Raw genomic sequence first — 22,346 nt, forward strand, 5'->3', positions numbered from 1 at the left:
TGGGGAAGGAAGGAGGGAAAGCGGAGAAGCTGTCCTTCAGCAAAGCTGCAGGAAGAGTCAGAAAAGAGAGACGGGCTGGAGTTGCTGGTGGCCAGCATGCCTATGGTAGACCAGCTCTCCGGGGTTTCCCCCGGGCCCAGCTGATACATCCATGCCCCAGAGGTCCAAGGGCCACGTTTTGTGGAAGGAGCCCTGTGTGCCCCTAACCACAGCTTGCTTGCCACAGCTGATGGTCTGGCTTGAGAAACAAAATGAATCCTGCCACCCCCCGGATTGCCAGCTCCCAAAGCTTCCAAGCCTGGAGCCGCAGAACGACTATGTGGCAGGTCCCCAGGCTCCCGTCCCCTGGGTTGGTCAAGGGCTCCCTGGGCGGTGCATTCGCTGAGGCCAGTGAGGGCCCTGGGAGGAAGTCCCTTGTCCTCTCCCCAGGGCTGGCTACTTCAGAGGCAAGAGGCTGCTGCAGTTGGGCCTGTCGGGAGCAGGTGTGGGGGTGGTGCAGGACTCTGAGCAGGTGCAGCTGCACAGGCGGTGACTGCCAGGCCGAGCTTTCAGGAGTGGGGCAGGAGGATGCCCTCATGCCACTCTATACACACTCTAACACACGCACAATCTCACACACACAAACACAATCTCTCACATACAGTCTCACACACACAATCTCTCTCACACACACAATCTCTCTCACACACACAATCTCACACACACACTCTCACACACACATAATCTCACACATACACAATCATGCACACACACAATCACACATGTACACACAATCTCTCACACACAAACACAATCACACACACAATCCCTCACACACAATCTCTCACACACATGCAGTCACACACTCATGCACACAACCATACACATAATCACACACATGCATTTGTGCACACAGTCACACGCACATCCACCCACTGACACACAATCGCACACTCGCACACACACAGCCCATAGTGGTAGGTGGAGAGGCGCAGAGGCGGACACAGTCAACCATGTTCTGAAAGTGTTGGCAGCGCACTGAACGTTGGGAGAAGGGTCGCTGAGCTTTGCTCCTGGCAAACAGGCAGTGACATTTGCACCCACAGCCTGGCACTTGCCATCCATGGACGGATGGATGTGAGATGAGATCCTGGCATCGGTCCTCTTCCTTCCTCGTGTTGTCTCTTTCATAACCTCCACACCCCCTCTTTTCCCAGAGATTTCCCCCTTTCCATTCACAGCCTTTGCAGAGCCCAGAGCCCCTTTCCAAGAAACACCCTTGGGCGTGTGTGCATGTGTGCGTGCCTATGTTTGTGTGTGTGTGTGTGCCTGTGTGTGTGTGCGTGCGTGCGTGCGTGTGCGTGTGTGTGTGTGGTCCCTGTTTGGGGACGTCCTGGGTCACCAGCACGTGGGTAGGCCTGCATGGAGAAGTAAGAGGTTTCTGCTCCCCCAGGTCTGATCTTTCAGAATGTATTTCAGTCAGCTCTGGGTGTCACAGAATGAAATGCATACTGACATGGAAGGAATTCTGGGGAGACTGAGGCAAGAAGAGAACTTAATCACATTCACACATAGGGAGCCCTGGGAAGAAAACTTCCCACCCACTGGGCCCCTTTCTTGCCAGCTAGGCTCTCCTGGGTAGGACATGAGTCCAGCATGTATGGGATGTATTTCTATTGTGCATCAGGGAGCATCTTTTGACCCGGAGCCCAGAAGAGTTAGTGGAATACTATTCTAGTTACTTTGTCCTCAAGTCTGGACAGCCTCTGGCTCATCGTCCTGACTCGGGGGTCAGGGTCAGAGTGGCTGAGTGGTTCCCAGGGTATCCTTGTGCATTGTCAGCAGCCCTGACTAGCCCCAGGCCAAGGTATCCTGGTGCTGTTAGGCATCTCCCACCACCCAGGTACAGTCACCAGGTAAGGCTCAGGGGAACACCCTCCTAACCGCACCTAAAACTGAACCTGAAAAAGATAAACCAAAGAACTTATACATATAAGTATAACCAATGGACATAGACAACAATGCTGGTGGGAGGACAGGGTGCGGGAACGGGAGGAAGGTGTCAATGGGGGAAAAAGAAGGAACATCTGTAACAAAAATAAAGTAATTAAATAATAATAATAATAAAACTGAACCTGAAAATAAAAATGGCAACTGAATATTTAGAACTGTCCAACTCCAGTAATCATCAAAAGGATCCAAACTGAAGTAGCTACAAGATGTGAGGCATTTCTGAGCCATGAAATTAGAACAGATGTTGAGAATGGGGGCGGCACTCCCCCCGCCCCCCGCAGCTCACGTAACGTGCGGAGAGTCACTTGGCCACATTGGGGGCCTTTTATTTCTTAGCTTTGATTCAGTCATTTCACTGGCATCAATGATTTGAAATGGAGTAAATTCTTTTATACGTTAATGTCCATTGTAGCATTATAATAGTAGCAAAAAATTGGAAACAACTTAAATAACCAGTAGGAGACCTGTTTAGAAAGTTCTTATGACAGTACAGCATGAATGTTATGAAGAGTTAATGATACAGAAAAGTACTTATGATAGAATGTTATGGTGGAAAACACACATCACATATGTAATAGAAGTTCTTAATTCCGTTACACATTACGTGCAGAAGAAAAGAAAGACCAAAATGCCAGTGATGGTTATCCAGGAGTGGTTACGGCAGGGTAAATCTTCTTTATGCTTTTCTACAATTTGCATGTATTATTTTGTAATTAAGAAAAAGGCTTGATAGAAAAAAAGAAAAGAGAAACTTCAAGCTGAAATAAATGGCCAGTAAAGAGCCCCCCCCCCATCAGTGCAGTAGAGACTAGGCTGTGTGAAAGAGCCCTCCTCTGTGCTGTGACTCAATTTCCCCTGTGCTTTCTCAGCCAGTTTAGCCCCAATCTAAACCCTTTTGTGTCAAGAGAGCTTGGCAGCCCTGTGCCTCTCCCTCCAGACCCCCTCCTCACTCGTAAGTGCTCATAGCCCTGGATACGGCCTCATCTGCTCTTGGCTGCACCGTGAGCTCCTCCTGTATCTTGGGCTCAAGCTGGAACAAACCCAGCTGAGAACTAAAGAGAGGCAGCCTGAAGCAGCTGGCACCTTAGAGATGAAGCCTGGGTGGTACCAGGGCAAAGGCAGCCAGAAAGCAGGTGTCCACCAGTACAAAAAGCCAGCCAGCCAGGAGCCCAGGTCACTGGTAGTGTAGGTGGGCTCCATTCTGCCTTTTGATGTATCCCTAAGCCCCGCACTTGCCACAGAAGCTAGACTTCTCAGGGTCTGAGGGCTTCATGGCCCTATCATCCTTTTCCTACAGAATCCGAATGTCAGGCATCAAGGGGCTGCAAGGGGTGGTGAGGAAGACGGTGAATGATGAGCTGCAGGCCAATATCTGGGACCCACAGCACATGGACAAGATCGTCCCATCACTGCTTTTCAACCTGCAGCACGTCGAGGAGGCAGAGAGGTAAGCAGGCGAGGACAGAGCTCAGAAGGCAGACACATGCAGCCCTCCCAGGCTGCCGTCCTTGGCTCTGGGGAACCACAGGGTGTGGGTCTTTTGCTAAAACCTAGCTATAAGGCCGGGGATCGTGGCTTCTGAGGCTTGTTCTTCCGTGAGCCCCTCAGGGTCTGCGTTCAGGAAGGAAGGACAGTACGGTGCTAGGCTCCCCGGAGGTAAGTGTGTGCTGGAAGAACAGAGAACCAGGTTATCTCTGTCTCTCTGGAAGCAGCAGGCCAAGGAGGGTTTAAAAGACTTTGCATGGCTTCAATTACTGAGGGCTTTCTCTCCCTGACCTTCCTTCCTCCCTCACTTCCTAATGGTATTTCAGGCCCTTAAAACATGTCTGCTTGGCCCTGGCTGGCTTGGCTCAGCAGTTAGAGCATTAGCTCGCGGACCAAAGAGTCTCAGGTTTGATTCTGGTCAAAGGCACATACCTCGGTTGCGATTCGTCCCCGGCCCTGGTTGGGGTTGTGCAGAGGGCAGCCACTCGGTGTGTTCCTTTCATGTGGATGTTTCTCTCTCTCTCTCTCCCCCTCCCTCTCTCCCTCCCTCCCACTCTATCTGAATGAAGAGTGTCCTCAGGTGAGAATTAAAAATTAAAAAATATATATATATGCCTGCTTGACCAGCCAGCAGACACAACTTGCAGATATTGGGTTTTAATTTGGAATCCCCCAGACGTGGAATTCATCCTGTCCTGCCCCTTTCTCTTCTCCTCTGTGAAATGGGATGGAGGGACATGTTCGTGGCCCTGTCTACCTTGGCTGTGCATGACGCTGGCTGAAGGTGTTGGGTCCCTCACTTGCTGTCTCTTGAGCCTGTGCTGCTAGTCAAGCAGGGAAAGAAAGTGTGCCCTCTGATGGCCGTTTCTGGAATCGCACCTCACTGACAAGATTGGCCTGTGTTTTCAGGGCGGGGTGTCCTGGAGATCCTTCTGCCCAGGTCTGGGCCCACCCTCTGTGACTCAGGCACTTGAGCCAACCACTGTGCCTTTCTCCCCTCCCTCTTCCTCTCCCTTCTCCTCTCTCCCACGTTCTTTTGCTTTCTGCTTTCTGCTTTCTGCCCACCTCTCTTCACATCACATCTCTTTCCTTCTGAAGCCCTAGGCACATGGAGACACTTGTCTGTGCCTCACCAGCCGTGGTGCTCAGGGTATCCCTCCTCTGGCAGAGGCTCATCAGGCCTATCCTTAAGGATTTCCAGAGAAATTTCATCCCTTCTCCCACAATCTTCTTCCACTCTGGGCTTCTGTACCCCATTTAGTTCCTGACAGCTGCGACATCTCCCCCATGACCTACATAAACTTCCTGCATGTCCTACTGTCACCATTTGCGTGGATGCAGCAGAAACCCAGGCACGCGCAAAGCCCGCTGGCAGCTTTGCCTCCATCCTTCACCCACGAGGTTGTGTGTTCCCGCAGCCGGTCCCCCTCGCCCCTTCAAGCGCCGGAGAAGGAAAAGGAGAACCCGGCAGAGCTGGCTGAGAGGTGCCTTCGGGAACTGTTGGGCCGGGCTGCCTTTGGTAACATCAAAAATGCCATCAAGCCTGTTCTCATGTGAGTCCTCCCCACCCCCACCCCCAAGCGAACCGTTTCAGGTCCTGGCATCTACTTGCTAGCTCGGGGAGAAGGGGAGGGGGTGTTACGGCTGTGGTGCTGTGGCCAAGTCGATCCCTTCTCTGGGCTCGTGTTCCCTGCATTGGGACAACAAAAGCTACCACACAGTGGCCAAGTGCAGTTTTGGGGAGAGGAGCTGTAGGAGGGCCCCTGAAGCTGAAGGAAGGTACCCGGTTTACTCCTAAACCCACAGCTACAGGGCCCTGTTCCGTGACCTTTTTTTAGCTCTGGGGCTGGGACTGCCCTGGGGTCCCTCACGCTCCCTTCTCTCACTTACCTGGAGCTATGCGAGCTGGGTCTCGGAGGTGTCCCTCTACAGAACGCTCTCTCCTCCCTAACGTCCCTTTTCATTTCATAGCCGTTCCCAACATTTTCTCCTCGCAGCCATCTGGATAACCATTCTCTGTGGGAGCCCAAGGTGTTCGCCATTCGCTGCTTTAAAATCATCATGTATTCGATTCAGGTACGGTGGCTTCCCTGGTCCAGCTCATCGCCCTGGCCAAGGGCACCTCCGGGGGTGGGACAGTGTGCTTACAAAGCCAGCGGTCCAAACGGGTTCTGCCTGACCGCGCTCTGGAGGGTGACCAGTTCAGGTTCATTTCTAATCCATCACAAACTGGTACTTTACAAAGTACAATTTAAAAGAATTCATAGGAAGCGTAAATGAACACCTCCTTCAGAGTATAAGCCCGCAGACCATGCCTGGCTGCCCGGCAACATCAAACTGCTTACTGAACACTTACCTCACTTTCTGTACTTACGTCAGTGTAAATGGGCATCAGGCAGATCTTGAATTATCACCAGACCACGGGCCACACTATGAGCAGCACTGGACTAAACTACGTGGCCTGTCATGGCCCTTACCAGAAAGATGTGGGGGAAATGAAAAGGAAGACAATACTTTTAAGTTGACTTTTGACCCACTTGGTGTGAAGGGGCCCAGGAAAAGTGGAAATCTGGGACTTCACTGGGATTTGGCTGTGTTCCTTGTGGGACCACGGGAGAGGGGCTCGGGGAAGGAACCAGGGCATCTCGCTGTGTCCCGCCCGGCCCTGGGTCCCTGCTCAGAGGCCGTGGGGCTGCAGTGGGGACCAGCACGTCTTTCTCCCGCAGCCGCAGCACTCCCACCTGGTTATCCAGCAGCTCCTGAGCCACCTGGATGCCAACAGCCGCAGTGCGGCTACGGTGCGGGCGGGCATCGTGGAGGTCCTGTCGGAGGCTGCTGTCATCGCCGCCACTGGCTCTGTGGGTAAGGAGGCCCTGAAAGGAGTGGGGCTGGGAGCCCCTCAAGGACAAAGACCTGCCCTTGGCGGGAGGCTGCCTCCACTTCCAGAAAAGGGCAAGGCACCTTCAGGAGGTGTCAGCCTGGGCACGTGGGGGCGGAGGAAGCCCCTGGCTGGACTGCAGGGCAGGGAAGGATGAAGAGGGAGTCAGCCCTGAGCTCTGGCTGTCCCACCCTGCCGGCTCAGGGCCCACGGTGCTGGAGATGTTCAACACTCTGCTGAGGCAGCTGCGGCTCAGCATCGACTACGCCCTGACCGGGAGCTATGACGGGGCCATCAGCCTGGGCACCAAGATCATCAAGGAGCACGAAGAGCGCATGTTCCAGGAGGCTGTCATCAAGACCATAGGTGCTGGGCCCAGGGTGGGGCGTGGCCAGGGAGGGTCTCCACAAGGACTTCGGTCCAGGCCGTTCAAGGACTGTCCTCTGTCCATGGGGGGAATGGAGCCAGTCCGTGGTGCCCGCAGCTCACGGACTGCCCTCCGGTCAGGCCTGAGTGAGAGCCCAGAACAGTCTTCGTGGTTCTCAGCTGGGACTTCAGATCACAGGCTGAGAGGCAAGCTCTTCCTGTGCCCCAGTTCCCGCTGGGCCTGCCTGATGCTTCCAAGCCTGAGGGATTGGAGGGGAGGTGGGGAGTGAGGAGAAGAAACGGAAGGAAAGGGAGAAAGCCATGGAGAACACGTGTGTGCCCACCTCACCTGTAAGGCTCATCACTTTCAGAGCCTTCCTGTCCAGGTGCCAATGGCACTTCCCCTCAGCTCTGAGAAGTGGCAGGGCAGGAATGGTCCCTGTTCACAGAGGAGGCCACTAAGATGCACGGAGGTGGGACTTACCCAGGACACCCGTGGAGCAGCTGGTGACAGAGCCTAGGTGGGCACCCAGTGCTGCTGCCCTGGTCCCAGGGTCCAGGTTCTCCCTCCCAGAGACCTTATCCTCGGGCTTGGGAATAACAAGCAGAGGAACTAGAGGCTGGGCAAGTCATCTAGGTTTCTCCTCGGGATCTTAGTTGTCGCCCCAGAGAGGCAGCTGAAAAGCCAAGCTAAGAGATCCCGGTAGCCTTGGCCTCACCTGGGTCAACCCTCCCCACCATCTCTCCCTCAGGCTCCTTTGCCAGCACGCTGCCCACTTATCAGCGCTCCGAGGTGATCCTCTTCATCATGAGCAAGGTCCCACTGCCTTCTCTGCATCACCCCATGGAGACGGGGAGGACAGGGTAGGTGCATGGCGCCTTCCACCCTCCTCCTTCTCTCCAGCCTCGGCCCCGCCCAGCTACCCTTTCCCATGTTTCCCTGCTCTCTCCTTCCTGGTTCTGTCCTCACTTTCCTTCTCTTATTCTACTCTCAAACCCCTCCGCAGCCTTTAGAGGGGCCCTTGGATCCCACAGCAATTACTCAGGCTGCCCCCCCCCATTACTACCTCCCGCCTTGGGGGAGCCCTTAATTCCCTGGTCTGCTGCCTGGCTCTGGAAGTCACTGCCTTGGGTAGCCCAACAAGATAAGCCTCGTGAAGAATCTAATCAGGAGGGAGAACGATGCAGGCCAATGTGGGGTCTCTGCCCAAATCACCACCCTTGTGAGAATGTACGTCTCTGGTCTACAGGGAGAACAGGAACCGGCTGACCCAGATTATGCTGCTGAAATCCCTCCTTCAGGTGAGCCTCTCCTGTCCCCGCTCCTGTGCTGTCTCTGCAGGAGGAAGCTCCTTCCAGGCCAAGGACGGCACCAACACATGGTTGTGCACGCTGCACAGACATGCCATCTGAAGGGGCGAGGTGGGCACTGACATCCAGCCCATGCTCTGCACCCCAGCCGAGTGGGCACACACAGGGCTGGGTCATCCAGAGCAGCGGGGTGCCGGTTTCTAATTTCCACAAAGGTCCCTTATCAGCGACTGACAGCATTGTCACTCAAGCGTCATCTCTGCACAGAGGTGGAATCTGTTGGTTCCTACCCGTCCCCTCCAATGACCTACCCAGATCCTTCCCTCCTCTGTTTTCTCCTTGGCACTGTGTTTACCCCGTCTCCCAGCCACAAGCTTTCCCTTCCTCTGTGTTTCATATTCCTCTTTCTACACCTTTGCTGCCTTCACTGGAGTCTAGATTCATTGTTCTCAAATGTCGTTCCCATGACCAACTTGTTGGACTAGAGAGATCCCCCAGAGATTCTGAGCCATCGTCTGAGTGGGGTCCTGACTCTGTCTGTAACGAGCTCCCCGGTTACTCCTGTGCACTGCCCTGGCCTAGACCCTGCGCCTCACACCGACAAGACTCTCCTACTTGCTTTTATCTCCATCTCTCCTCGCCTATCAGAAATACTGTTCCCCACATGTTGCTCCTTCTTAAAGAGTAGGTCTCAGTTTCCAGCTGACATGCCTCCAGATTTAAGGCAGGCAAACCTTGGCGATACTGTGGGCTTGGTTCCAGACCACTGCGATGAAGCACGTGGCGCAGTGAAGCAAGTCACACGAAGTTTTTGGTTTCCCAGTGCATATGAAGTTATGTTTCCACTATGTATACTGTAGTCTATTAAGTGTACAATAGCATTATGCCTAAACACCAATGTACATATCTTATTTTTAAAAATACTTCAATTCTAAAAAATGCGAATCATCCTTGGAGCCTTCAGCAAGTCGTAACCTTTGTGCCAGTGGAGTGTCTTACCTTCAATTGGCAAAACAATGCTGTATCTGTGAAGCACAATAAGCGAAGGACCATAAATGGGTATGCCTGTCTTCTCAGACTGAAGTTGAAAGGTTTCCAACCTGCTTTCCATCCCTAGACTGTCCATCGAATCGCTCGGCTGTCTCTGTTCCCCCATGGGGGTCTGTGCAACTAGCTCCCTCCTCTCCTCCCCCCAGTTCATGCCTTTGACGTCACTCTGCTTTTATAAAGGCTTTTCCTGCTAATGCTGCTCATCTGGTCACCTCCTCTGTCTACGCACTCCTGCCATTTCTTTGCTGAGTTTACCCTCACTGATTTGTCCGCAGCATCTTATTGAGGTGACAGTTTTGGACGCACTCAGATACACCGCCCTTCGGTGAACACTAATGTTGACCACTGACGGCGCCAGGGTTTGCTTGCTCCTCCAGGGCCCGCTGAATCATCAGAGGCATTGTTTTATAAAACAGGGACTTAACAGTAAATCTGTTTCACTGCTCTGACTGCCTTGACATGACGTATGATGTGTCTGTGCCAGCTGGCTTGTATCAGACGACCCCTTGGTGACCACGCTGAAAGGGTGTGAGCAGATGCTATGTGTGCTCTTGATTGTTGCCATTCCTCAGCCCAGCTGTAAGTTCTTCCACTGTCTCTCCATCTCTTTGTGACTGTCCACACTCTTAATAGAGCGTTGTGTTCACAGTGAATCTTCATCAGTTGTGCCCTGATGGCCTGGAACATAAGTTCAGAGGCTCCCTGACTCCTGCTCCCTGCAGTGCTCATCCCTTGTTTGCTTTTAATCCCTTATGTTCCCACACACCATCCCCATCCAGCCACATGTCTACTGAGCTGAGCTGAGAAGGTTGTCTAAGTGGATATCGACATGTTCAACAAAGTTGCCTAAGGCATCCAGGGCCCAGGGTGGGTCTGGACCAGGGCATCTGAATGCAGGCAACTGGACTGGGAGATGCCCAGAGAGGATGGATGCTTCAAACCCAACCTCTGCTGGCTGCTCCTCCATCTCCTCACTACACATGAGAGACCAGAGTTCCTAAGCATGGCCTTCCTGGGCTCCCTTGCAGGTGTCCATAGGTTTCCAGTGCAACAACATGATGTCAGCCCTGCCCAGCAACTTCCTTGACCGCCTTCTGTCCACCGCCCTCATGGATGATGCAGAGATCCGTCTCTTTGTTCTAGAGATTCTCATCAGTTTCATTGATCGTCATGGCAACCGCCACAAGTTCTCTTCCATCAGGTGAACTAGGGGCCTCCTCCACTGTTGATGTGTGATGGGAGAAGACTCCTGATAGGACCACATGTGCGATGGGAGGACAGTTCAGAGATTCAGTGAGACCCATTAGAGAACTGAGCAGACATTGACGCTGGGGTCCTATGAGGGGAGGAGCAACTGAACGGGCACTTGCACTGGGGGAGGAGGGGAATGGATGATTTGGGAGATCAAGAACACCTACCAAAGGGAGTTTTTGGGTGAGGAGGAAGAGAATAATCTAGAACAGTGTTTAAGGAAAAGGAACAGAAACTAAAGAACTTGAGAGAAAGTAGAGAGTGGGCTAGGGACCAAGGCAGGAGGAGCACCGGGAGACTTTGTTACAACGAATGATGTTGGGATAAAGCCCAGTGACACCAGTGAGCTCTGACTGGCCTCACACAAAGACTAAGGTGGCCCCTTGTGTCCCCTTCCAGTACCCTCAGTGACATCTCTGTTCTGAAGCTAAAAGTGGACAAGTGCTCCCGACAGGACACCGTCTTCATGAAGAAGGTTAGCAAATGTGACCTCAAGACACAGTGAATCCCGAGCGGGCCAGGCCCTCTGGAGCCTGACCTTCCAGCCCCCAAGTCACTGCTGACCACTACTCTGGAGCCAGGCTCCTCTCTTGTTGACTGTGCTTAGGCAGGATGAGCAGCCGGCCCCTCTGGGGGTCAAGCCCCTAGGGTCATACTCATCACTGAGGCCAGAGTGAGGACCAGGGCCAGTGACTGTGTTCTGCTCCTAAAACAATTGGGGCAACAACTTTTGTTGCTGGTTTGACTGGACCCTGCCTTCCCTAAATATGCACTCCTGCACGTGTTCATGCCCACTGGGGTCTGCTTTAGAGGTATCCTCTCCTCGAGGGTGGAAGTGGTGTACACACAGCTTTCCCGCCCTCTTCAGACTGGTTTTTCTATTCCCTTTGCCCCTCCTGTCCCCACCCTGCCACTGTGGCCTTACCCGCACCCTCATCCCCATCTCTAGCACTCCCAGCAGCTCTACAGACACATCTACCTGAGCTGCAAGGAGGAGACAAACATACAGAAGCACTACGAGGCGCTCTACGGCTTGCTGGCACTCATCAGCATCGAGCTAGCCAACGAGGAGGTAGTGGTGGACCTCATCCGCCTGGTGCTGGCTGTTCAGGTGGGCCTGATGTGGGCAGGACAGGGGGGTTGGGATCGGGGAGAGGACCTGTTGTGACCAACCACTCATTAGAGGCAATTATTTAACAGTTGTTTGGGAGTCCCGGAACACTCCATGAAGGCCACCAAAAATGGCCTGGAGGTGAACCACTGTAAAATGCTTACTTCATGGCTTTGGCCCATTCTCAGGCTAAAGGAGACCCAGGGAACAGGGCCATTCAAAAATACCCCTCAGCCCTCAGTATTTCAAGCCTCCTGAAGGGTCTGAAGGAGACTCCAATGACCGCCAAGAGGATGCTTATAAGCCCTGAGTGATTCCAAAGCAAATCATCTGGTTCTCAAACCTGGCTGTGCTGCCCTGGCTGGTTTGGCTCAGCGGTAGAGCATCAGCCTGCGGAACAATGAGTCGCAGGTTCAATTCCAGCCAAGAGCACGTACCTCGGTTGGGGTTCGTCCCCGGCCCTGGTCAGAGTCTTGTGGGAGGCAACCAGTCAATGTGGCCCTCTCAAGTCAATGTTTCCCTCTCTCTATCTCTCCCTTTCTCTCCCTCCCACTCTGTCAGAAGATAAATAGAAAAATATCCTTGGGTGAGGATTGATTAAAAAATTGGCTGTGCCCTGGCCAGTTTGGCTCAGCAGTTAGAGCATCGGCCTGCGGTCCAGAGAGACCCGGGTTCAGTTCCTGCTAAGGGCACGTACCTCGGTTGCAGTTTGTCCCTGGCCCTGGTTGGGTCGTGTGGGTGGCAACCACTCGATGTGTCCCTTTCACATCGATGTCTCTCTCCCTCCCACTCTATCTGAACAACAACAACAAAAAAGGAAAAATGTCCTCAGGTGAGGGTTAAAAAAAAAAAAACCTGGCTGTGCTTCTGATCACCTCAAGCACTTATTAAAAATACATGTTCCCGCCCTGGCCTGTTTGGCTCAGTGATTAGAGCATCAGCCTGTGGACCAAAGAATCTCGGTTTCGATTCTGGTCAAGGGCATGTGCTTCCGTTGCAGTTCGTCCCTGGTCCTGGTCAGGTCATGCAGGAGGCATCTAATCGATGTGTCTCTCTCACATTGATGTTTCTCTCTATCTCTCCCTCCCACTCTGTCTGAAAATAAATTTTAAAAAATATCCTCGGGTGAGGATTTAAAAAAACAAAACAAAAACATGTTCCCAGTCCTGTCCCTGAGCCTGGGGCCGTAGACTCAGTAGGCTTCGCTTGTGACTCAGGCAGGCAGTGTGGCAATGCACAGATGGGGCTTTCAACTTCCGAGGTCTACCTCGGTGGAAGCATACTCTAGGCATTGTGGAGTGTCCTTCAGACCTCAAAGATAAGGGTCTCCCGGGCCCAAAGCTGGGCAGGCACTGTACCCTGAATTGTGGCAAGCCTGGACATTTAGCTGTGGCAAGTCGTAGGCCACCTGCTTGGCAATGCTAATTGCTGCAAGGCTAACCGGATGCCATGATTGTCATCATTCTAGAATTTGAGATTCCTTGTATCCCAACCCCCTAGTAACTCCCACAACTTTCTCGATTTAACATGCAAACCCAACTTAACAAGCCAATCCAGTCTTCCAAGAATCATGCAAGGTTAATAGTGAAGGAAACAGCATCCTAGAGGTGGGCTTGTTGAGGGTTTGGACAGTCAAAGTCACTAAGGCTAAGTGAGGGACTGAGGTCATCGCCTCTCGTGGATTGTTCTAGGGACCATCCACTGCAGCTTTAATAAGGGTGGCTTCTGACTTCCGGGAAAGAATGAGGCAAATGCTGAAAAGGCTTAATCTGGAGCAGTGGGCCATCTCCTTACAGTTGGAGGAGGTTCGGTGGAAGGGGGAACCAGTATAGTTTGTCAGTTAAAAACTGCAAAGGCCCCTCTGTGTTGCCACAGGACTTGGCTCAGGCCAACGAAGAGAACTTGCCTGTGTACAACCGCTGTGCCCTCTACGCCCTGGGCGCAGCCTACCTGAATCTCATCAGCCAGCTCACGACAGTGCCTGCCTTCTGTCAGCACATCCACGAGGTTGGTGTCCTCATGACCCTGAGGTGACCTCCTGAGAACTCAGGAGGCCTTCAACTTGGGGTTTCCCCAGAGCTTTTTCTTAATTGCACAAGCCCTGTGCTTAGTCATCCTCTTCATTAAAAATAGTCACATCATTGCTTACTTGCCTCCTCCACATGCTTGCCTGGCAACAATCCTCCCACTTCTCACCATCTTAAAAACTTTCACCTTTCTTGTCAAAAATTTGCAGAGGATACTGAGAGAAGCTCAGGATGTGTTGGCCATGCACCGTGGCTTAGGGAATGGCGTGACCTATGCTCCATTTTCCATGTCTAGAGAGAAAACAGAAATCGGTCATGGAAGCAAGAAAGGAGCTAAGTCCCCTGCATTCAGAGAACACTCAGTGCATATGTGTCTGTGGGGAGAGCTTGAGCAGACCACCTGGGCTTCTCAGGTTGCTCAGATGGTCACTATGAGCTGAGTTTCTCCCTCTGAAGCCCAGCTGGAGGGTGCTCTGCCGCGGATTTGTGGGAGCTCTCTCATTCACTTGTTCGGAGCTCCCTCTCCCTGCTGAACCCGGCTCTTACCTTGTGATTCCTCCCACACTCCAGGTGATAGAGACCAGGAAGAAAGAAGCTCCATACATGCTCCCCGAGGACGTGTTTGTGGAGAGGCCCAGGTGAGGAGCGCACCTGGGACATGGCCCAGGATGCCCAAGGCAGTGAGTAAGAAGGTGGGCGGTCCGAGGCAGGGGTTAGGCTTCTATGGACCCTAGGGCTGAAAGTGGAACCTGCCTGTGACCCCCACAGGTCCTGGGTCAAGTGTGACCCTCATCATGTGACTGTAATACATACCTTGAGCCATCCTGATGTGTTGTACCATAGAGGGTATGTGATGCCACCTCTGGGAGCTGTGGCCAAGCTCATGGGGAAGAAATCCTGGAGCAGTTGTTCCAGAAAAGTCACTGCCATCCATCCAAATGGCATTGTCAGACCGTTGTCTGTGGGCCAGTGTCACTTCAGCATCAGAGGAATGCAAGGAAAAGATATTCTGAAAAAATAAAATGTCCAGCAACAGTGGATGGCTTTATTGATGTGGCCCATCCACACAGCCAACAACTGGCAGCCAATTCACAATGGTTTAGAAGAATAGTTCATGTGAAGTACTCATATAGAATAAGTACATGAAATAGATCATAGAAAAGAAATGTGGGAGCGGGGTGATGTGTGTGCGCACACACGTGTATGTGTGTGTGTGTGTGTGTGCACCCACGTAAGTGTATGTGACTGAAGGATTCTGCACACTGAAGGTTATCTCTGGAAAGTGGAACCCTGGGTGATTTTTTCTACTTGCGTCTCTGTCATTTGGTGTAATGAACATCACCTTTATAATAAGGAAAATCACTAGGAATTCATCCTAGTTGCCCATGGTCCTCACTCCCCCCACCCCCCTTCCCTCCTGTGTCTGCCAGGCTGTCTCAGAATCTTGATGGAGTGGCGACTGAGTTCCTCTTCCGCCAGAGCAAGATCAGTGAAGTCCTGGGGGGCAGTGGCTACAATTCAGACAGGCTCTGCCTGCCCTACATCCCTCAGCTGACAGGTATGCACTCAGCTCAAGGACTTCCCGGCCTACCTCTGGCTTGTCCTGGCCAGGCAAGGGCCTGAGTGTAAGGGACTTCAGTCACCTCCCATGGCACCTCGGCTGTCACACGAGAGCTGAAAGACACGGTGGAAATCTATGGTGAGATCCTCTGGATTTCCCCAGCTCTCCTCCACAGTGCAGGGTCCTCAGGTGGAACTGGCCCACAAGATAGCCTGGCTTGTGGGTGGGAGAAGCCCTACTGTGCCACACCTGGGCTACCGAGACCCAGTTCTCTGTAACTGACTCCCTGGAAAATCTTAGACAAGCTCTTGGCATCTCTGAGTCTCAGTTTCCTGGACTGTGAAATAGGGATATTAACAGTACTTGCCTTGGAGGCTGGTGTGATTGGTACATGAAATAACGAAGGCAAATGCACACAGAAATGCTACACAAATGACAGCCACTAGTGCTATGAGCAGATGTGCACATGTTGAGATGTGCTTTCTAGTCATAAGCAGCTTCCTTGTGCTCATCAAGGATTTAAAAATCTTAGCCCTAAAGAGCAGAACTCACCACCCTAAGATGGGCAGAGATGGCCCGCAGCCTTCCATAAAGCCCAGCAATAGCCTCCACATGCCCTGAGCCCTCAGAGGACCGTGGACCAGGCAAAGGTGCAAGGCTTGGGAGATGGTACAGGGGGCATGGTCCCGGCTCGCTCCCTGAGGGCTGGAACTCTAGCTTCTGGCTTCTCCTTTCACAGATGAAGATCGTTTGTCCAAGAGGAAGAGCATTGGAGAAACCATCTCCTTGCAGGTGGAGGTGGAATCAAGGAACAGCCCTGAGAAGGAGGAGGTGAGTGTCACCTTCTCAATACACTGTCCTGGTGAAGCCCAGCATCCCCAGGGGAGAGGACCTGCTCCTGTGTCCTATGCAGTCAAACACTCCATACTCCAGGCCCCCTTACTGCACAACACATTGAAAGCTGCACCGAAAGTAAGTTTCTCAGGGAAACCCAGTTTCTAACTGTCATCTTATATGACATGGACATTTCCATCCGGGAAAAATGATTTGTATCCATCTTCCTCCCTACTGCACTCCCATGAGGATGTCATAACAATCGCTCTTGAAAGACATGCTGGTTTTTATCCGCCATTCATGGTGGAGATAAACGTGCTCCATGTTGGAAAGTAGAAGGCCTTCTAGGAGGGTGAGGGTGAGAGCAGCTTCCATGGTGATTCTTTCAGGTATACCAATGAAGGTGCTCTTTTAAAGAGAGGGCTGCAGCTGAGAGACCTCTCCTCCATCTCTTCTTGAGGGCTGTGAATGTCTAATCTCTGTACAAACTACTGTGTGATAGGTCCCCTGCCATAACTTCTTCTGCTTCAGAAAACAAATCAGATGTACCCACAAGTAAGGGAGAATAAGGAGTCATAGTAGAAAAACCAAATTTGCTTCTCAAGTAAGAAAGAAGTGGGGGAGGGACAAGAAGGGGAAAGGAGTCCTGAGGGAGATGAAGACACAAGACACAGTGCCCTTGTTTTTAATGGTGACCCTTCCCATTAAGGGACTTGACAGGGATGTGGGGATAAGCTCAACAATGAGTGAGGACTTGGACAAGAAGACCTGTGGAGTTTGGGAGCAGAGACGGTTTCTGCCCAGTAGGGCTTGTGTGGCCATGGAAGACAGTCTAGACACCTAGCCTTTCCCCAGCCGTGATTGGAGGTTGGAGACGTCATTGGTGTCTGGATCAAGCCTCCTTGTAACTGTGCCCTCAACCACTTCACAACTCTTCACTTTCTGGGGCTGACCTCCAGTCCAGGGCTTTTCAGAGCTTATCAGGAACCTGCCATGGAAGGAAGGAAGCTCTGACTCAGGCTAATTGGAGAAGGGAAAGGAGGTTGAAGTAGGCCCTTCCAGCTCTTCAAGCCTGGGAACCTCAAAGGTGTTAGGCCTGCAGCATGAGTTGGATGCTATTTTCCCACCCCCCACCCCACAGTTGTGATTATCTCTTCCCGAGACACTCAGGAATTGATGAGTAGAGTGAAACAGAAGGAGGAGAAGGAATGTTTACCTGGGTACACAGCTGTCTAACTCCCTAGTGACCTGGGTCACCAATATGGGTTCCTTCCCTCTTCCAGAGTCAGCTTCGCCCAGGAGTGGCTTGGTAGCTAAAGCAGGGGTGAGAGGGCCTCCACCCTTCTGCAATGCTCTACTTCTTTCCACTGTCAGCCCACCATGCCCCACACCACCCCCTCCAGAATCCTGTGGTGGCTTCCTACAGCTTTAAATGACAGACTCACAAAGGTGATCAGTAAATGCTGGTTCGGTCAGATTCCAAACCCAATACCTGGCCTTTAGTACCATTTATAGTCTGAGCTGGCCCACTGTTTCATTTTATTTTCCCTCCTCTCTGGCATACACCTACTATCTCACCTGGCTGGTCGGCTCTCAGCCATCTCTCTCATCTCGGCATCTTTGCTAGTATGGAATCCCCCTTCTTCTCCATCTGTGCTCCCCTGAATCTCTTGTTCTTCAATGCCCAGCTTGTGTTCCATTTCATCATAATCCTCTCTCTACCTGCTCTTGCCCAGTGATCTTCCTTTCCTCTGTCACCACCACACAGCTCCCTAACACCTCTTATGTGAATATCTGATGTTGGTCAGTGCTGACAGAAGATGGAGGGGTATATGGGAGGATAGATAGGTGGATGAATGGTTGGATGGATGGATGGGTGGATGGATGAATGGTTGGGTGGGTGGGTGGATGGATGGATGGATGGATGGGTGGGTGGGTGGATGGATGGATGGATGGATGGATGGATGGATGGATGGATGAATGCATGCATGCACAGAGGTGGACTCCTCAGAGTGAACGATAGCCCAGCACAGCTCTCTCATGCATGTAATTTCTATGCTAACACATTTTGCCATTTCTACTGAGTGACTAGCCAAGAATCCTGACATAGTCGGGCTCACTCAATATTTGTTGAATGACTTTATCCCATACTTACATCTCTGTCCTTTTCTACGAAAACAAGCATTTATTGGATGGCAAATACATCAGAGTGTACAGCTCAATGAATTTTCACAAAAGGAATGTACTGGTGCAGTCACACCCAGATCAGGAAATAGAGGAAACAGTGTCATTGCCCAAGAGCCCCGTCTCTGTACCCCAACCCCCGGCCAAGGGAGGCACTAGCCTGACTTATATCACTTCTTGAACTTTTCATTAATGATGTCATTCACTCCTGTGTCTGTTTCTTTCACTTAACATTATATTTAAGTGGTAGGATATGAGTAAATCATGGGTCTTGCCTCAAGGAGCTCATGATCTAGTGGGAAATTCCTGGAATTTAGTCCAAACTCCTGCACTATTTTCAGCATCTGATTTAATGCCATGCATCCACAGAGCACCCTTCTTTGGGTTTTATTATTTCCTCACTCCTTTTGTAGGCTCTCCAGAGGACTGAGATCCTGTGACCTGGGTCCTTGGTCCAACCTCAGCAAGTCTTACCTCTACTTAACACTCAAATCAGCTCAGTGGATAATTTAATATCATAAGTCCTCAAAAATGTTATTCAGTTCTTGAAATCTATATTTGATATTATATTTGCAGATGGCTACCCATCTTGCTTCCAATATTTTCTGTTGGGTCTCTAAAGATTTTTTTGAATTACACAGTGTTTTTCTTCCACTGGGCTTAATAAGATAAGCAGCAGGGAGGGGACCGTGAGTTTTTTTAGGTGAGACTTTGATGAGGAATTAGCCTCCCACCCCCATCTCACTACTCTTGGGGAGCTTCCGGAGACCCTGGTTAGTAGGTGGGTATCCTGAGGGAGTTTCTGCCCATTGGGTCATTCTTCTGAGAAGTGAGGGGGCTGCCAGATAACTGAGGAAGCCAAGGCTGCCTCCCCCACCCCCTACTCCACCTTTCTGAACATTTGTCCCCTCTCCCTTAGCGAGTGCCTGCAGAAGAGATCACCTATGAGACACTAAAGAAGGCCATTGGTAAGTGGGAGGCCCCCAGGCACTCTGGCTGGTGGGAGGGCAGGACTGGGTCCTGCTTTCTAGTGGGTGTGCGCGACCCCACCTGCTGCCCTCAGGAGGGTGATTCAGCACAGATGTGAGGGCAGATGCTGGTGGCTTCCTTTGAACTCAGGCCAACTACCAACACTGCAATGAGAAGTCCTGCCTCCTGCCGGGGATCAGTAGTGTTGCCCCGTGTATCTTAGGTCCGGCAGCTCTTTTTCTACTGATAGCTGCCTTCATATTAATATTTATTTAATAATGGCAGTAGATTTTAAAATGCAGTCTTCTGTCTGAATTATTGGTCAATGAAGTATTCCGAATGAGAGAATTTTCCTGAATGCTGATGACAAATTATATCTTCAAATGCCAAATCTTTTTTATTTTTGTTGTCATTGATGGTACTCTTTCTGAACGTACACACTGTCTGCCTTCTTCTTCTTCTTCTATTTTTTAAATATATTTTTATTGATTTTTTAGAGAGAGAGGAAGGAGGAGAGAGATAGAAACATTGACGCGAGAGAGATACATTGTTTGACTGCCTCCTGCATGCCCCATGCTGGGGATTGAGCCCAAAACCCAGGCGTGTGCCCTGATCAGGAATCAAACTAGGACCTCTCAGTCCATGGGACGATGCTCAGTTCACTGAACCACACCAGCCAGGCTGTCTGCCTTCTTAAACAGAGGATGATGGACATATTTGAGACCCCCTCCCCACTTTTTTTCTAACTCATTTTGATCACCAAGAGGAATATGTAAAAGTCTGAAGGGCCTCACACCGCTCTGCCATAGGGGTTCTTCGTTGGCTTTTGTGGTCTGTCTGGCTTTTCCATTGTTGATGTCCCTTTTCAAGTCCCCCACCCTCAGAGTACTTCCTGTTCTAGGAAGTTCTGGTTAAGAGACCGGAGTGGCAGTGCAGCTCTGTGGGGCTTTAAAAGCCCAGCTCAAGAGTCCACTCGACTGGTTCTCAAACCCTTACCCAAGGAAGGAGGCTGAACCCTCAGGCAGAATCAGGAAGAGGTCTAGCCCTCCTGGGGCCCAGTGATGGCATCACACCCTCCATTGCCACCACACCCTGCCCATCAGCAGAGGGGGAGCCCAAGCTGTGGTCACAGGCAGAGCTCCCTGGAGGAGTCCACCCCGCTCTCCACCTTTGCCAGCCCCTGCCCCGCCTCAGTGGGGCGGGACCTGAGGGCTGGGCCCACTCTGTGCTGCAGTGGACAGTGTGGCCGTGGAGGAGCAGGAACGTGAACGGCGGCGACAGGTGGTGGAGAAGTTCCAGAAGGCACCCTTCGAGGAGATTGCGGCACACTGCGGGGCCCGGGTAAGTGAGGCATCACGGGCCGGCCCTCAGGGACCAAACGGACACTGGATTTGGGTCCGGCACAGAGCTGAGTTGCCAGAGGATCTTGGCACTTTTGTCACCCAGAAATTAGGGTTTAGATGCCAATGATGCCCTGGCCCTACATTAATTCCCCATGAACCAAAAGACTTGGCTATTGGTCATACAGGCCTCCAGACCTCACACCTTTCGTGTAAGGAAGCAGCCCCGACCTCAGGAGCTCCTGCAGCAAACAGATTATAATCATTACTGTCGTAACAGCAAGTGTGTAAATAGCCCTAACTGTGCACTAGAACATCTTACATTTATTAGCTTGTTTCCTCCTCGTGACTAATCTGCGAGGTTGGTGCCATTATTATTGTCACATTACAGGGACATGGGGGAAGGAGCCATGGGAAGGCAAGATGGCTAGTATTTGCAACCGGACCCACTTCCAGGCAGGGACAGGGAACAGTGGGCCTCGGGAAAGAGATCTGAGAGAGGCCCCAGACCACTGGGAAGAAGGACTCATGTCATGCTTAAGGGAAGGGCACAAACACTTCTTGAAATTGATTTTATATGGCAGGATTTCTTAGTCACAGTGTTCATCTTGGTAACAATGAAATATAATTGTAAACATCCAAAATATAAATAACTCATATTTTATTGTACTTTGTTTTTTCAATAAAAACACATGTAATAAATAGTCTTTTTTACTATATAACATATATTTCTAATATACATATATGTATATGTGTGGTGTTGTTGTTGTTGTCGATCCTCACCCAAAGATATTTTGTCCATTGATTTTTAGAGTGGGAGAGAGGGAGGGAGAGAGAAACATAGATGTGAGAGAGACACATCAATTGGTTACCTCCCACATGACCTTGACTGGGGCCGCAGACAAACCACAGCCCAGGTTCATGCCCTTGATCAGGAATCAAACCTGTGATCCTTCCATCTGGGGGCTGACTCTCTAACCACTGAGCAAACTGGCCAGGGCCATTTCTAATATATTATAATAATGATATATAATAATAGATAAATACATGTAAGTGTAACATAGATTTTGGAGGCCTATATTATCCTAACCTCTTGTCCCATCTCAAGAGGTAGATGCTGCTCATTTCATGAGCTCGGAGTCGAGCCCCGGTTACTGAACACGTGCACAGCTCGCTCCTGTGTACATAGACTTTGCGGGAGCCAGAAGGGGCTAGAGAGAGCATCTTCCCTAACCCAACAATTTTGCACAGCTGTTTCTTTGGAGTTAAGGAAAAAGCTGTTACCAGCTATGAGCCTCCTGACTCCATGCCCAGCAGGCCCCCCTGTCCTACTTGGAGGAGCTGAGGGTCCTTCAAGTTCTGCCTACTGAAGTCCTCCTGGTGTTCCTGGTCTCTGTGCTGTCTGCAGCAGGCCGTTGCTGGGCAGCTCTGCCTGGCCTGAACCCACCATTCCCTCCCCGAGGCTGCACCGCCCCACCCTCCAGTGTTCGCGCTGGCCAGGTGGGCTTGTGACAGCTGGCAGAGCTGCAGGAGCTCCAGCTCACTCTCTGTCTGTTTGTGTCCAGGCGTCACTGCTGCAGAGCAAACTCAATCAGATCTTCGAAATCACCATTCGGTAAGTGGCAGCCCCGGCCCAGGGACCCCAACCTCTGTGGCCAGCATTGGCCCTTCCTCTCGAGTCTTCCTCTTACTGTCTGTCCTCCCCCTCCCCAGCCTCTGTCTCCAGGGCTGGAGTCAGCCACCAACTACCCAGAAAAAGAATCTGAGACTATAAAGGGAAAGAGACAGCTCAGTGAACCCTGCAAAAGAACCAGGGGTCCTTGTTTCCCAGGCTGAGACTTTACTTTCTAAAGCAATAATGTCACTGTTGAGCCTGCCATGGTGCTGTGGATTCTAGAACTTGAAACCTGGGAACCCATGGCGTGACACAGGCTCTGGTCCCTGTTCAGAGAAAACACAGATCAGCTGTTCTATTTGGTTGCATGGG

General features: G+C 51.5%; 1 protein-coding gene across 1 annotated transcript in view; it reads left to right on the forward strand.

The window, feature by feature from the left end:
* Positions 1-22,346, forward strand: part of EFR3B (EFR3 homolog B) — a 47,268-nt gene that overhangs the window by 23,792 nt on the left and 1,130 nt on the right. Inside the window, exons 5-21 of the mRNA XM_036263223.1 lie at positions 3,290-3,439; positions 4,896-5,030; positions 5,475-5,553; positions 6,204-6,339; positions 6,560-6,721; positions 7,474-7,585; positions 7,972-8,023; positions 10,111-10,283; positions 10,733-10,808; positions 11,283-11,444; positions 13,320-13,451; positions 14,042-14,109; positions 14,902-15,029; positions 15,772-15,863; positions 18,970-19,018; positions 20,254-20,360; positions 21,925-21,974. Of these exons, the coding sequence (XP_036119116.1) occupies positions 3,290-3,439; positions 4,896-5,030; positions 5,475-5,553; positions 6,204-6,339; positions 6,560-6,721; positions 7,474-7,585; positions 7,972-8,023; positions 10,111-10,283; positions 10,733-10,808; positions 11,283-11,444; positions 13,320-13,451; positions 14,042-14,109; positions 14,902-15,029; positions 15,772-15,863; positions 18,970-19,018; positions 20,254-20,360; positions 21,925-21,974 (1,863 nt within the window). The remainder of the gene's footprint in view (positions 1-3,289; positions 3,440-4,895; positions 5,031-5,474; positions 5,554-6,203; positions 6,340-6,559; positions 6,722-7,473; positions 7,586-7,971; positions 8,024-10,110; positions 10,284-10,732; positions 10,809-11,282; positions 11,445-13,319; positions 13,452-14,041; positions 14,110-14,901; positions 15,030-15,771; positions 15,864-18,969; positions 19,019-20,253; positions 20,361-21,924; positions 21,975-22,346) is intronic.

Source organism: Molossus molossus, unplaced genomic scaffold (genome assembly GCF_014108415.1).
Source record: "Molossus molossus isolate mMolMol1 unplaced genomic scaffold, mMolMol1.p scaffold_m16_p_15, whole genome shotgun sequence".
Lineage (NCBI taxonomy): Eukaryota > Metazoa > Chordata > Mammalia > Chiroptera > Molossidae > Molossus > Molossus molossus.